This window comes from Chelonoidis abingdonii, chromosome 1 (assembly GCF_003597395.2).
Source record: "Chelonoidis abingdonii isolate Lonesome George chromosome 1, CheloAbing_2.0, whole genome shotgun sequence".
Taxonomy (NCBI): domain Eukaryota; kingdom Metazoa; phylum Chordata; order Testudines; family Testudinidae; genus Chelonoidis; species Chelonoidis abingdonii.
In genome coordinates this window covers 245,920,810-245,935,575 of record NC_133769.1, presented here as the reverse complement: position 1 = coordinate 245,935,575, position 14,766 = coordinate 245,920,810, and the positions used below count along the sequence as shown (strand labels likewise).

The 14,766-nt window shown below is 41.9% G+C and overlaps 1 protein-coding gene across 2 annotated transcripts in view; it reads right to left on the bottom strand.

Annotated features, from left to right (window-relative positions):
• Positions 1-14,766, bottom strand: part of PPP2R3B (protein phosphatase 2 regulatory subunit B''beta) — a 124,146-nt gene that overhangs the window by 24,494 nt on the left and 84,886 nt on the right. For both annotated transcript variants that reach the window (XM_075060804.1, XM_032789452.2), the window contains 3 exons: positions 5,620-5,706; positions 4,988-5,144; positions 2,588-2,636 (listed from right to left, as the gene is read on the bottom strand). In XM_075060804.1, the coding sequence (XP_074916905.1) occupies positions 2,588-2,636; positions 4,988-5,144; positions 5,620-5,706 (293 nt within the window). The remainder of the gene's footprint in view (positions 1-2,587; positions 2,637-4,987; positions 5,145-5,619; positions 5,707-14,766) is intronic.

Sequence of the window (14,766 nt, the reverse complement as noted above, 5' to 3'; positions counted from 1 at the left end):
CAAAATATTTAATAAATTTCAATTGGTATTTATTGTTTAATAGTGACTAAAACTGTGATTAATTTTTTTTGAGTTAATTACAGTTAACTCACTTGAAAGACAGCCCACATATATATATATATATATACACACACACACACACACACACTATACTTCCTGAATTATTTTTGGTTTCACTTCAGTTTCATTTCTGTTCTTATACTGCACTGATCATTACAGTTTTCAAGCAACTTCCTTTGTGTCCTATACCTTCCAAAAGAGAATTTCGATTTTACAAAAAACTGACCTATTAAAAAAATAATTCGATAAGCAGCCTTGGCTTAGCACATTGTGAGATTTCTCCTGTAGAGAATTCTTGTTTTTAAGCACCTTTCTAATACCCTGCTGATGTTTAGATCTTTTTGGGAAGTCTGACAGCAGCATCACGAAACATGCCCAAGCACATATTCCTCTCTGGGGTTGCCTACTGCCACTTTGGTTTCAGATTTTCTGCTATATTTACTGGTCAAGACCCCTTTTGCTAGTCTCAGGAACAGCATGCATGTGAGATGCCAAAAAGCATTACATGAGTGTGATGTCGTTCGAGCAGACTGAGAATTGTACAACTCAACTGGTTTTTGGGTCAAAAAATGCCAATTCATCAAAACTGAATTTTTCACTCAAACTTATTGGTTTTGTCATGAAGGTTTCATGTATACGTTAAAATAAGAGAACAGCAGCTCCAGAATAACCACTAGCCCAGTGGCTAGGACAGTCATAGGGGGATGTACGAGACCAAGATTCGAGTCCCTGCTCTGTCTGGGTTCATGCAAGTGCCCTGTCAGGGTTTCCCCCTCACTTGGAACTCTGGGGTAGAGATGTGGAGACCCACATGAAAGACCCCCTAAACTTATATTTTACCAGCTTAGGTTAAATCTTTTCTAAGGCACTAATTCCTTAGATTGATATTACTGCCACCGCCAAGTGATTTACACAAAATATTCAGGGAAGGGTTACACAAATATTCAGGGGAATCCCTATCCCCCAAAATATCCCCCCAAGCCCCTTCACCTCCTTTCCTGGGGAGGCTTGAGAATAAAATACTAACCAGCTGCCTTAGCAACATGAGCACAGACCAAACCCTTTGTCTTCAGGGCACTGAAATCAATCAGGTTCTTAAAAGAACTTTATAAATAAAGAAAAGTAATAGAATCACACCTGCAAAATCAGGATGGACAGTAACTTTACAGGGTAATAAAAAAATTTTAAACACAGAGGATTCCCATCTGGACTCAGCTTCACAATTACAAAATAGGAAAGAAACTACCTCTTTAGGATAGGAAAATTCACAAGCCAAAACAAAAAATAACCTAACGCATTTCCGTGACCTACTTACAGTTTTTGTGGTTTTAGTTGAACTATCCCAGGTACGGTTTTTGGAGATTTAGTGTACCTGCTGGCTTTTCTCTCCTTCCGGAAAGAGAACAATCCACAGAACAACAAAACAAATCCTTCCCTCCCAGATTTGAAAGTATCTTCTTTCCTCACTGGTCCTTCAGGTCAGGTGCCAACTAGATTACTTGAACTGCTTAACCCTTTACAGGTAAGGAAATCCAGTACAGCTGCCAAGCAGATATAAAGTTTGCTACCCTTCCCCCCTATATTCATGACATGCCCTAACCACCAGGCCATAGAGTTAGTCTCTCTTTCTCTCCTGCTGGAGCGGTTTCACTTTGTGTAAATCAATGGTTTTCAACTTGTGGACCCTTGTGGGTCTGCAGACAAGGTCTAAATTTCCAAAATAGCCCACCCCTCCATTCGCTATTTTGTAGGGGTCCACATCACTGGTATAAATAGTTACATATTCATTGGGCCAAAGAAAGCGCAAGAGGCAGAATCAGGCAGAGCAGGGATTTGAATCCTGGTCATCCATATCCCAAGTGAGCACTGGACTACAGGCTATTCTAGCATGGCATTCTCTCATTTTTAAACAAAAAAAAAATTTACAGCTCCATTTTTCATTCTGATGAGGAACTACATGTTAAAACCTCAGTTTTTCACGAAATGGAATTCTTGTTTTCTAGCCAGCCCTAGTCATCACAGCTATTCCATGAGACAGGAAATACAAATGACCATCAAAAAAAATTGAAGCTCCTATATGGTGTTGTCAAATGCACAAAGTACTCACACTTAAGATAAATAAGGTTAATATAACTAAAGTTAGAGAAAAATTATGTGTTACTTGTAACACTAGTAGAAAAAGCTTTCAAATGAAAATTTGAGTTAACTGGAGTTCATTTAAAGTTTTAAATTGGCAAATGAAAAGATAAGAGAGAGCCAGTGATCGCTTTTCACTTTCTTCCCAACCCAAATTAGATTTTACAACACTGCTTTACCTTATTTACCAAAATCAAAGACCTTTTCACAGAGTACATTGTGCAGCAGCAACACAAAAATTCCTGTTGAAACAGTGCTGAATCCTTGAAATTAGCTTTTGATTTTCAGGGGAACTCAACTGTTCTAGGAACTTAATTTTCAATTTTTCATAAACAAGTCTGACCGTTAAATTGGATTATCTGTATTTAAAGCAGCATATAAAAAAAGCTACCTTGTTACTGCTCCTGAAAATATCCTCTCTATCATCCTGTTTGATATAGCTGTGAAAGAGAAAAAAATATTAGAAGACATTTAAAGGTCATATTTTTGCTTTATATTGTGCTTAGCTGATTAGGTAGTTTTCAATAAATATATTTAATTACATAAATATAGAGGTATGTAAAACAAAAGATTAGCTCTCATTAATCTTTGAATCCCCATGGATGGGACCATTTGACACATACAGCTTCAAAACTGGGTCCACATGGCTTTAAATTCTGACTTGAAGCATAAGTTCTAGGACAATAATTAGATCAGTATTTATTTAACAAGCATTGCCTTAACAAGTAAATCTTGCTTTCAAGGGTCTTTATATTTTAGAAGCCCTATAATTCATCATAGAGCCAACACGGAATTAGGAATTTTAAATGTACAAAGATAATACTTAACTGTCTCTGACACACAGTTTCGAGATGCATGTTTTTATTCTGTTACCAATGCTGGGGTTTTACTAAAGATGAAGTGTCTTTGGTTAAATGATTGAGTCTTATTTGCATAGTTTTACGGTGCTTTCTACCAGCTTACTCTAAGTGTAATTTCTCTACCAGAATACAAAACATATTAAGGAATTAATAGGCTTTAAGAGCTGAATGTTTTACAAAAGATACTTCTACATTTCAAAGTTTAATATTAGAAAAGAGAACCAGAATTGCATCTGATTAACCTACCCATTGAAACCTTTCATTTCAAAGTAAACCCCCCCCTCCCACCAATGCTTCTGTAAAACGCTAACTAGTCAAACCTTGTCCTGTAGTATATATATATGTTTTTGCTATCACCAAACATTTCATAGATAAGGCTAGAAGGACCACTGTGATCACTGAAGTCTAACCTCCTGTATAACACTGGCTATAGGATTTCCTTGAATTAATTCCTGTTTGAACATATCTTGTAGAAAAATCATAATGATGTTCTAAGGCAGTGGTTCTCAACTGGGGATACAGAGAGGTCTTCCAAGGAGTACATCAACTCATCTAGATATTTGCCTAGTTTTACAACAGGTTACATGAAAGGCACTAGCAAAGACAGTACAAACTAAAATTTCATACAGACAATGACTTGTTTCTACTGCTCTATATACTGTATGCTGAAATGTAAGTATAATATTTATAGTCCAATCAATTTGATGATATGCTTAAACATGACGAAGAAAGAGATGTTTCAGTAATAGTGTGCTGTGACATTTTTCTATTTATGTCTGATTTTGTAAGCAAGTCGTTTAAATGAGGTGAAACTTGGGTACACAAGATAAATCAGACTCCTGAAAGGGATACAATAGTCCGTAAAGGTTGAGAACGACTGTTCTAAGGGACACCAGCAACCTATTCACTATTTATTCCCAGAACTGGGTGACACTCAGCTTGTTTGCTTTGGGGAAAAAAAGGCATGATACAGCTGAAAGCTGAGATCACAAAAATTAGAGAGGGAAGAGACCTGTTAGGCTATCATGTCAATACCCCTTCCACTTCAGTATTTTTCCTTGAAACGTGTATGAGTGCTTGGTCTAGTTTAGTTTTAGACTGACATTGAGGAGACAGCCACACCCTGTGGGAGACGACTGTGTCGTTGAAGACATACCTCGCTCTACCACCTGCTTTTTAAGTGTAGGGCCAAAATTTTCAAAATGTGTCCCCAAAAGTCAGGCTGTGAAGTCCATATTTAGGCACCTAAGTAAGCACCTATTTTCAAGAGTGCTGAGCATGCAGTGTCTCCTTTTGATTTCAACTGAACTTAATGGGAATGGCAGACATGCAGCAGTACTCAAGATCAAGCCTTTCAAGCTGCTTGTGCCCGTATTTCCTACTGTTCATGTTTAACAGCTGTTACTTTTCCTTCCTGTTAAGGATGAGGAGGGAGTCATCTATAATATGTGATCAAACTTGCTTTTGCCTTTGCTGGTTTGTTGGTTCAAATGATCATGACCAGCAGAAAAACAAGAGTGTTCTCCTCCCTGAATGAAATATTGACTAAAAAGTAGTTAGACTTGAGCAGAAGCAGGGCAATCAGAATGATGTCCCAGATCTTTTTTACTATGTGGGAGAGCAGGGCATATCAGATTTTGTTTGTAAGTGATCTTTCCAATCATGAGAGGAATGATTCCTTATGCTAACAGACAGCCTCTGACAAAGTACTTCCGGAACAGCTGCAAGATGTAAAGAGAGATTTAAATTAGGCTTTTGGACAAATGTGCAGGATTACTGAATCCAAAACCACTGCAAACTTTGTGAATGCAGAACAGCGTGTAGCTGCTAGATATTCTTATAACTGCATATGAAGTGTGGTATAGCTTTTCAGTTAACTTTTACTTCTGTTCTTAAAGTTAGACTGTTAAAAGTTGTTCCATGTGTCATACCATGATCATTATGCCGGGCTAAATCCTTTGGATCAATATAGAGGTCATGGTCTGTATCCAGCTCCCAAAATTTGCAATAGATGACATAGAAGTGCTCATAAGAGAAGTACTCTGTCAGCTGGTTAATATCAGCTTCTTCTTCCAATAATGCCACATTCTATTATCAGGAAAAAGGAAATCTCATTAAAGAACCTGCAAGATGCCTGTTGTTCACAGCAGCAACTGGAAGGATAAGTGAAAGTTCTCATATCATCAATGAGTATCACTAATCTTTAACAGTTTTCCAGCGGAATTATTTTATCTTCAAAGACCTTATGCACCATATAGCATGCTAAGAGCAGATTTTAATAAACTGAGTTGAAAGCTAAGGTGCCAGAGAAAGCTGCATAGTAAGGACAGCCAACTTATTGCTAAGTAAGAAACAAATATAGCTCTGAACAACCTAGTAATCTAAATTGAAACAGTCTTGTATTAATAATTGCTCCCTCGAGAATCAATGCACTTTAGTCTTCATTGATCTGGGAAAAAGCAAGAATAAACACCATCTTTACTTATGCCCTTTTAAGTATTTAACTTAATAAAGCTTTTAAGTGAGCAGAAGTTATATCTACCTTGCAGTTTTACATAGATACCTGCAAAAAGCTGCTTTTCCTGAGTTCATTACACGTGATTCTTCCAGACCAAGACCTATTTACTGTATAAAATATCCTTTGTACAACCTGCAAGAGACAGATAAGTTGAAAGTCTACTTTTAACTATCTGAACTAAACACTGTATTGTTCCAAGTCTTGGTTAAGAGTTTAAAAATACCTGGGTACAAATGCAAACAAAAATATGAAATAAAGTTCTGCAGTCTACTGCTGTATTCACTTCCCATTGTTTATTACTATTGCTCAATCTGCAGTATTTACTCATCATTATCCTCAGAGTCTATCTTCCTTCTCTCTCCATCTGTTGAGGCCTGGGTCCATTCCTCCCCCCGCCCTTGTCTTAGTGAGCTCATCCTCCTATTATTTCAGATACTACCTTTCCAGACATTATTTCCAACTCTCTCTCTACAGATATCACTTAGACATCCTCCAGGTGTCTCAATATCTTCAATTCACTGCCACAAAGTCATACTTATTTCCTCCTAATCCCTCTCCAGCTGTCTGTACTGACAACTCCAGCACCCTTCTATTCTGCCAGCATTCTTTTCATATTCAGTCTTGACAAATTCTGCTACTTCTGCATTCCCAAAATCTATCCTTTACCTCACTGTTCTCATTGCTAAACCCTCCCCCCCCCCCCCCCGGAAAACTCTTCATGTCCATGTCCTGGCTTCTCTTGCCTCAACTACTATAACTTTATCCCTGCTCAACTTTTGCACCTCTGTCCAATTTATTCAAGAACCCCATTGCTGATATCCCCTTCCTCTCTAACTACTCCCACCAACTCATTTCATATATCCCTCTCTGCATTTCTGCCTTTTACTCTATCACATTCAAAACCTACCCCACTACATCCACAACAGCCTCCTTTCTCACGCTTCCTACCACCTTTTTCCCTTCCAAGTCCAGTCTTCAGATCTAATACATCCAAGATACAAGTTCTACCCACAGTAAGGATTCTATTGATGTAAATTTGTCTTAATTTTACAAATGTAAGGGTTATCACTTATCAATTATGCCATCCATGTATATAGTGCTTTAAACATAAGACAATATTTCAGCTCTCTGCAATCTTAAAAATCTAAACCAGAAAACACACAACTTGTTTATCTATTTGCACTGTAAATTTGTGTTTGAAAAATGCATAACATATTTCTTGCTTCATAGAGTTTACAATTTAAGCTAAGCAAGATAAAGACAACACATGGAAGAGCAGGTCAGGAAAAGAATGTGGTAAGAGAATTATTTGAGAAAACGTAAGAAGGAAAAGTTGGTCAGATACTATAAATTACATGTATCATCCACTTTATACTTTTAGCTTAAGCATAGTCTTAGAAGCCTAGTGTAAAAAGGTTCAGTCCAAAGAATGTGAGATTTCTATTTCAGACTACACTATAAAAAACATTACCTTTCTGGCAATGAAGCTCTTGAAGTCCCAAGTTATAAATCCATCTATTACTAAAAAAAAGGAATGTCAAAAACCCCTATGAAATAGTTCATTATACTTCCATATCAAAATGAAATTGGCTTTGAGTTATGAGTAAAGGGCATTAAGTGAGTTACTGATATTTTAATCATGAAATTTTTCATATAGTTAAAGCTGCAGCACACAACAAGCTCTGCTGCTCTTACTTTCAATAGGAACAGCTGGTTTGATAAGCCTAGGAAGGGGAATGGCCTATCTTACTTCTAAAACTTAATTAGTTCAGTCTTAATAGTGTGTTTAGGGAAAGCCCATTTTTGGCTTAAACTACAAAGCAATTTTTTTCTACCAAAGTTTTGCCTTAGCTTTGCAGTTTAATCCATCTGGACATCATTACTTCATCTGTTACATATCTAACTGGTCTAAAAAAACCCCAAATTGAATGTTTGCTAGACACAACTGGACAAGTCTTAAAATTTGGGTCTCTAAAACAAACCAGAGCAGAGAATAAGTAAATAGTTTGAGACTTGTTTCATTTACTATGCTCAAGAAGTCAGTTGCTGCTGTACATTGGTATTTTTTTGATTGTGTGAAGGAAAAATTGTGCAAAATAACCATGACACTGTTGAAATTCTAGAGATATGTTTAATTCCTATGGAAGTGGCCTATACAACTCTTGTATCAGTATAAATACTGTTTCTACAGATAAGTTTTAGGCTAGTAAAGCTAATGAACCAGACCTTACTCCTAGACTGAGGGCAATTATTTTAAACCTCTGGCCAGCAGATGGGTCTGCCTCACTCTGAGGTACTGTTCTGATGGCATCTGACCCAGAAGCGGAAGTGGAGCAGCAATTAGATTTCAATATTTAATAGTAAATTGGTGAGGGAACCCACTAAAAACCTCTAACCTACAACTTTAATTACTTGAAGACAACATCCTCCAGACACAGCTTCCACTCAGCAGTAGGATCGCTAAAACTTTAAGAAACTTCTTGAACAACTCCCATTCAGAATACACTTAAATACAATACTTAACTAAAAGGGAGATCAATGGATCTATTTGTTATCATTCAGATAATTACAGGGCTTAATTTCTTTAGAAATCTTTAGTGGTCAGCAGATGCTCTCTCTTCTAAACAGGGACAACAGTGTAGACAGTTTTCTTGACATTTCTTTAATTAGTGGACTGGTGTTACAGTTCCCTTTTCAGAGAGAATGTTCATAGCCATTTGGGCTTCTTTTCTACGAGAAGTTCTTTTAGGGGCAAAAGTAAGTAGTGGACACTTCATTAGCTATCTACTGGCAAACTGCTAAGATGAATTTGTCAAATGTTATTTCAACCCATGCCTCCCTAAGTAAATATGTTCCTCAGCTAAAGAAAGGATTGGAGGATAAGAGGATTTAGCTACTGCAGCCCTCAGAAGGAACAGCAGTTTTTCCACAATTCAGACAAACCAGGCTCCAATACAGTTACCTAAGAAAAATCCCCACAGATGACATTTCCTTCTTTCTCCCCTTGCTTCCAACACACCTTTTGAGAAATAATTCATCTAGGAATTGCTATGGCCTCACTGGTAAGAGGCAAAACTAGTATCAGCTCTTAGCAAGAAAAACCCAGCAAGCAATTACAATAAATTAATGAGAGTTGATGACACTAAGTCCCACAACTTTGCCACCTGTTGGAGGAGCTCTTGTGATGACATGAATAAGGGTATGTCTACACTACTGGATTACTCCGATTTTACAGAAATCGATTTTTGGAAACAGATTGTATAAAGTTGAGTGTATGCAGCCACACTAAGCACATTAATTCGGTGGTGTGCGTCCATAGTACCAAGGCTAGCGTCGACTTCCGCTGCATTGCACTGTGGGTAGCTATCCCATAGTTCCCGCAGTCTCCCCCGCCCATTGGAATTCTGGGTTGAGATCCCAATGCCTGATGGGGCAAAAAGCATTATCATGGGTAGTTTTGGGTACATGTCTTCAGGCTCCCTCCCCATCTCCCTCTGTGAAAGCAACGGTAGACAATTGTTTCGCACCTTTTTCCTGGGTTACCTGTACAGATGCCATACCATGGCAAGCATAGAGCCCACTCAGCTCAACGCAGCAGCCATGAACATTGTAAACATCTCATGCATGATCATGCAGTTTATGCTGAACCAGAACCTGCAAAACCAGGTGAGGAGGCAGTGGCAGCACAACGATGAGAGTGATGAGGACATGGAGAATTCTGCTCAAACCGCGGGCCCTGGCGCTTTGGAGATCATGGTGTTAATGGGGTAGGTTCATGCCATGGAATGCTGATTTTGGGCCCAGGAAACAAGCACAGACTGCTGGGACTGCATAGTGTTGTGGGTGTGGGACAATTCCCAGTGGCTGGGAAACTTTTGTATGCGTAAGGCCACTTTCATGGAACTTCGTGGCTTGCTTTACCCTGCCCTGAAGCACAAAGAAACCAAAATGAGAGCAGTTCTCTCAGTTGAGAAACGAGTGGCGATAGCCGTCTGGAAGCTTGCAATGCCAGACAGCTACCAGTCAGTCGGGAATCAATTTGGAGTGGGCAAATCTACTGTGGGGGTTGCTATGATGCAAGCAGCCAAAGCAATCACTGAGCTGCTGCTATCAAAGGTAGTGACTCTGGGACATGTACAGGTCATATTGGATGGCTTTGCTGCAATGGGATTCCCTAACTGTGGGGGGGCGATAGATGGAACCCATATCCCTATCTTGGCACTGGAGCACCAGGGCAGCCAGTACATAAACCGCAAGGGGTACTTTTCAATGGTGCTGCAAACACTGGTGGATGACAAGGGACGTTTCACCAACATCAACGTGGGATGGCCGGGAAGGGTTCGTGACGCTCCCGTCTTCAGGAACACTAATCTGTTTAAATGGCTGCAGCAAGGGATTTACTTCCCAGACCAGAAAACAACAGTTGGGGATGTTGAAATGTCTATAGTTATCCTTGGGGACCCAGCCTACTCCTTACTGCCATGGCTCATGAAGCTACACACAGGCAGCCTGGACAGTAGTCAGGAGCTGTTCAACTATAAGCTGAGCAACTGCAGAATGGTGGTAGAACGTGCATTTGGACGTTTAAAGGGTTGCTGGAGCACTTTACTGACTCACTTAGACCTCAGCCAAACTAATATACCCATTGTTATTGCTGCTTGCTGTGTGCTCCACAATCTCTGAGAGAGTAAGGGGGAGACATTTATGGCAGGGTGGGAGGTTGAGGCAAATCCCCTGGCTGCCGATTACGCACAGCCAGACATCAGGGCAGTTAGAAGAACACACCAGGAAGCACTGTGCATCAGAGAAGCTTTGAAAGCCAGTTTCATGACTGGCCAGGCTACAGTGTGAGAGAGTTCTGTTTGTTTCTCCTTGATGAAAACCTGCCCCCTTGATTGACTCATTCCCAGTAAGCCACCCACCCTCCCCCCTTCGATCACAGCTTGCTTTCAAAGGAAATAAAGTCACTATCATTTAAACACCATGTATTCTTTATTAATTGATTTATAAAAATAGGGAGACAACTGACAAGGTATCCCGGGTGGGATGTGGGAGGAGGGGATGAGGGAAGGAAAGAAAAGGCCACTTCAAAACTTGTTGAATGACAGTCTTTCGCTTGGGCTGTCCACTGGGGTGGAGTGGGCGGGTGCACGGAACCTCCTCCTCCTTGTTCTTGGGCATCTGGGTGAGGAGGCTATGGAACATGGGGAGGGCCGTTATACAGGGGCTGCAGCAGCACTCTGTGATCCTGCTGCCATTCTTGAAGCTCCACCAGATACCGGAGCATGTCCGTTTGATCCCGCAGTAGCTGCAGTGTTGCATCCTGCCTCCTCTGATCTTCCTGCCGCCACCTCTCATCTCGAGTATCCCTCCTGTCCTCACATTCATCCCTTCTGTCCTCGTATTCGTTAGCCGCTTTCCTGTACTGTGATACTGTGTCCTTCCACTCATTCAAATGAGCTCTTTCACTGCAGGTCGATTGCATGATTTCAGAGAACATTCCATCTGTCGTGTGTTTTTTTCGCTGTCTTATCTGAGATGGCCTTCGGGACTGAGGAGGGAGGCTTGAAAAATCTGCAGCTGTGGAAGGGAGGGAAAAAAAGGGAGAGAAATATTTAAAGAGATACATTTTACAGAACAATGTGTGTACTCACAGTGAACAACACTATTCACATTACATAGCACATGTGGTTTCGCTGGAAGGTCGCATTTTGCATCTTAATATTGAGTGCCTAAGGCTTTGGTGTTAGAGATCACAGACATCACAGACGCAGGGCCAGGCAACAGAATTCAGCTTGCATGTGGCCATGGTAAGCCATTGTCTTTCGGCTTCTGCAACCTTTATAAAAGCAGCACCCTCCTTTCCCATACCAAGCAAAGCCCGTTGAGTGCTGCACTTTTCATGTTAACGTGCAGCAGCAGAAACTAAACTAACCTCCCCCCCCATCCAATTCTCTGGGATGATCACTTTACCCCTCCCCCCCACCACTTGGCTGGTATCAGGGAAGATCCCTGCTAGCCAAATGCAAACAGCTCAGTGCCAATCCCCCCTGGTCTCGCTTGGCTAGCTGCAGGGAAGGATTTCTTTTCAGCCACAGACAAACAGACCCATAGGAACAGCCACCTCTGTCTCCTTAATCAAAATTGCTGTATTTCAACCAGGTTACCATGAACGATATCCTCTCCTGAGGATAACATAGCGAGATAAAGAACGGATGCTGCTGGAATGCCAGCAAACACCGTTGACATGCTTTGTCATGCAATGATACCAGATTACTTGCTACATGCATGGTATGGTCAAGTGTGCTACCATGGAGGACGGAATAAGGCTGCCCTGCCCAGAAACCTTCTGCAAAGGCTTTTGGAGTACCTCCAGGAGAGCGTCATGGAGATGTCCCTGGAGGATTTCCGCTCCATCCCCAGACATGTTAACACACTTTTCCAGTAACTGTACTGGCCACGAATGCATCCCAAGTCCTCAGGGCAAATTAATCATTAAAAAAAAAAGTTTGCTTTTAAACCATGTGTAATATTTACAAAAGGTACACTCACCAGAGGTCCCTTCCATGGCTTCATGTCTGGGATACCGCCTTGGGAGGGTTGGGAGGCTACTTCAGTCAGGCTGAGGAAAGGTCTTGGCTGTTGGGGAGAATGGCGTGCTGTGTGCTCTCCGCAAGCTCGTCGTCGTTGTCGTCGTCCTCCTCCTCTTTCCCATCCACAAAATCTTCAGGCATGGCTGAGAGTACCCCCTCCTTGGAATCCATGGTCAGGGGTGGGGTAGTGGTGGTGCCCCCCTCCCGAATTGCAGTTAGCTCAGCATAGAAGCAGCATGTCTGTGGCTCTGCCCCGGAGTATCCATTTGCTTCTTTGGTTTTCTGGTAGGCTTGTCTGAGCTTCTTAATCGGGACTCACTACAGTGCTGCGTGAAAGTTGTGTCCTCTCTCCATCACAACCTTGGAGACTTTTTTCAAATGTTTTGGCATTCCGTTTTTTGGAACGTAGTTCTGCTAGTGCGGAATCCTCTCCCAGTACAGCGATCAGAACCAGTACCTCCCGTACGGTCCATGCTGGAGCTCTCTTTCAATTCTCGGACTGTATCGTTACCTGTGCTGATGAGCTCTGCATGGTCACCTGTGCTGATGAGCTCTCCATGTTGGGTAAACAGGAAATGAAATTCAAAGGTTCCTGGGGCTTTTCCTGTCTACCTGGCCAGTGCATCCAAGTTCAGATTGCTGTCCAGAGCTGTCACAATGGTGCACTGTGGGATAGCTCCTGGAGGCCAATACCGTCGAATTACGGCCACACTAACCCTAATCCAACAAGGCAATACCGATTTCAGCGCTACTCCTCTCGTCGGGGAGGAGTACAGAAATAGATTTTAAGAGCCCTTTGTGTTGAAGTAAATGGCTTCGTTGTGTGGATGGGTGCAGGGTTAATTCGATTTAGCGCTGCTAAACTCGACCTAAACGCATAGTGTAGACCAGGGCGAAGAGTTCCTTGCCTCATGTGACTTGGGAGCAGGTGCCTGAACAAACTCCCCATTGCACCATCCTCCAAGCTCTTCTTGCCACTCGCCCACCCTGGCAGTCTTCCTGTGGGGACCTGATTGTTTTGATCCACCCCTCCCTGCTGCAGGCTTCTGGAGGTGACTGACTGACCTGCATCCCCATCTTTTTTGGCAGGCTGCCAGGGGGGGGCGGTTCTTTCCTCATGCTAGACTGCATGAGCTGGCTCAGAACTAGAATGCTCAACCCCCAGGGCAGGCTATCCCTCTGAAGGTAACCCATTATGGACAAGGGGAACACCCACCCACCACAGCACTGAGAAAAGGCTTTCACCAGGGACCTGCCTTGAGCCCCCTATACATTAGGTGTCAACTGGGGGGGAAATCCCTTCCCCCCCCACCACGCCACACCCCGCCCAAGAGAAAAGCTGAGCCCTCACGCCCCTCCCACTTCACCCCACTACTATGCAGATAAATCTGAGCCCTCTACCCCTGCTGCTCTGGGGAGCAGCACATTGTTTTGTTGATGCATTTTGATATAGGTGGTCTGCAATGGCTACACACTTCCTCTCTCAGCAGCTTGGCCCTTATTGCTCAACCTCCAACAACACCTCCACGCTGCCTTTCCACAGGGCTTTGTCCTGACCAGGAGCTAGAGGCTGGGGGTATGATATTAAAATTTCAGCATATTCCCCTATATCCTCCAATCCTGAGAGCTTCCTGGAGGAGGGAACAGGAGCAGCAGCAGGCACACAAGGTAGGGGAGCACCAACTGACTTTTGGAAGGGGTGGGGGAGGAAGAGGATAATAATAGCAGCTAACTTTTGAGAGAAAAGTAAAGTTTCACAAAGCCCCAGGTGCAACCCTTCCTAATTGGTGAAAAAGTCACTAATGTCACTCACATGATGTCTCCCCTCCACGTTCCCAAGTAGTGGCAGGGGACCATATTGGGGAGATTGACTTTTTCACATTGATGAGAAATGTCACATGGAGCTGTGCAAATTTTGGCAGTTAAGGGAGCAGGTGGCTGTCTTGGTCTGGGAAGGCAAGAGCTAGGGAGTGGACCAACAACCACCTGCTCCAAAACTGCATAAAGACAAGAGTAACTGCAAATGGGGACAAAGTTGTCTTATTTTTGCTAAATATTCAAGAGTTTGCACTACAGTGCTTCTAAAACACACTGCAAGTAGGCAGTGAGGTTCAAAAATCAGAGTAGACTAAATCCTGCAATTTAATCTCCTTAAAGAATCTCTTAATTTTTAGGCCAATCATGATTTTTGGGGTTGATCCATGATTTTTGAACTATTGGGGCTGGCGATACTAGTATTGGTCTGTTGGCGATGTCTATTGGAGTAGGGAGGATGAACCTGAAGACCTTCAACTCTAGACTAGAGTATGAAAGGTGCAGAACCAAAGTTAATGTCTGAAAAGAAAGATTTCCAGATTAAATTTGTGTTACATCCAACTGTAGCTTATGTATACCAAATTAATGGCCTTAATTTAGTTCCCAGAGGATGCTTGTTAAACCAAGTCACTGATGCTTGCTGAAATTTTTTTTAAAAAACAGAATGCCCTTTGGAGGGATCTCAGACTCTGAAGATTGAAGGATTGAATGAGCACAGAGTATGAAGCAACATAATCTCTTGAGTCTGTCAAGTCCAGATCAGTAGATGAGGGAAATTCATAGA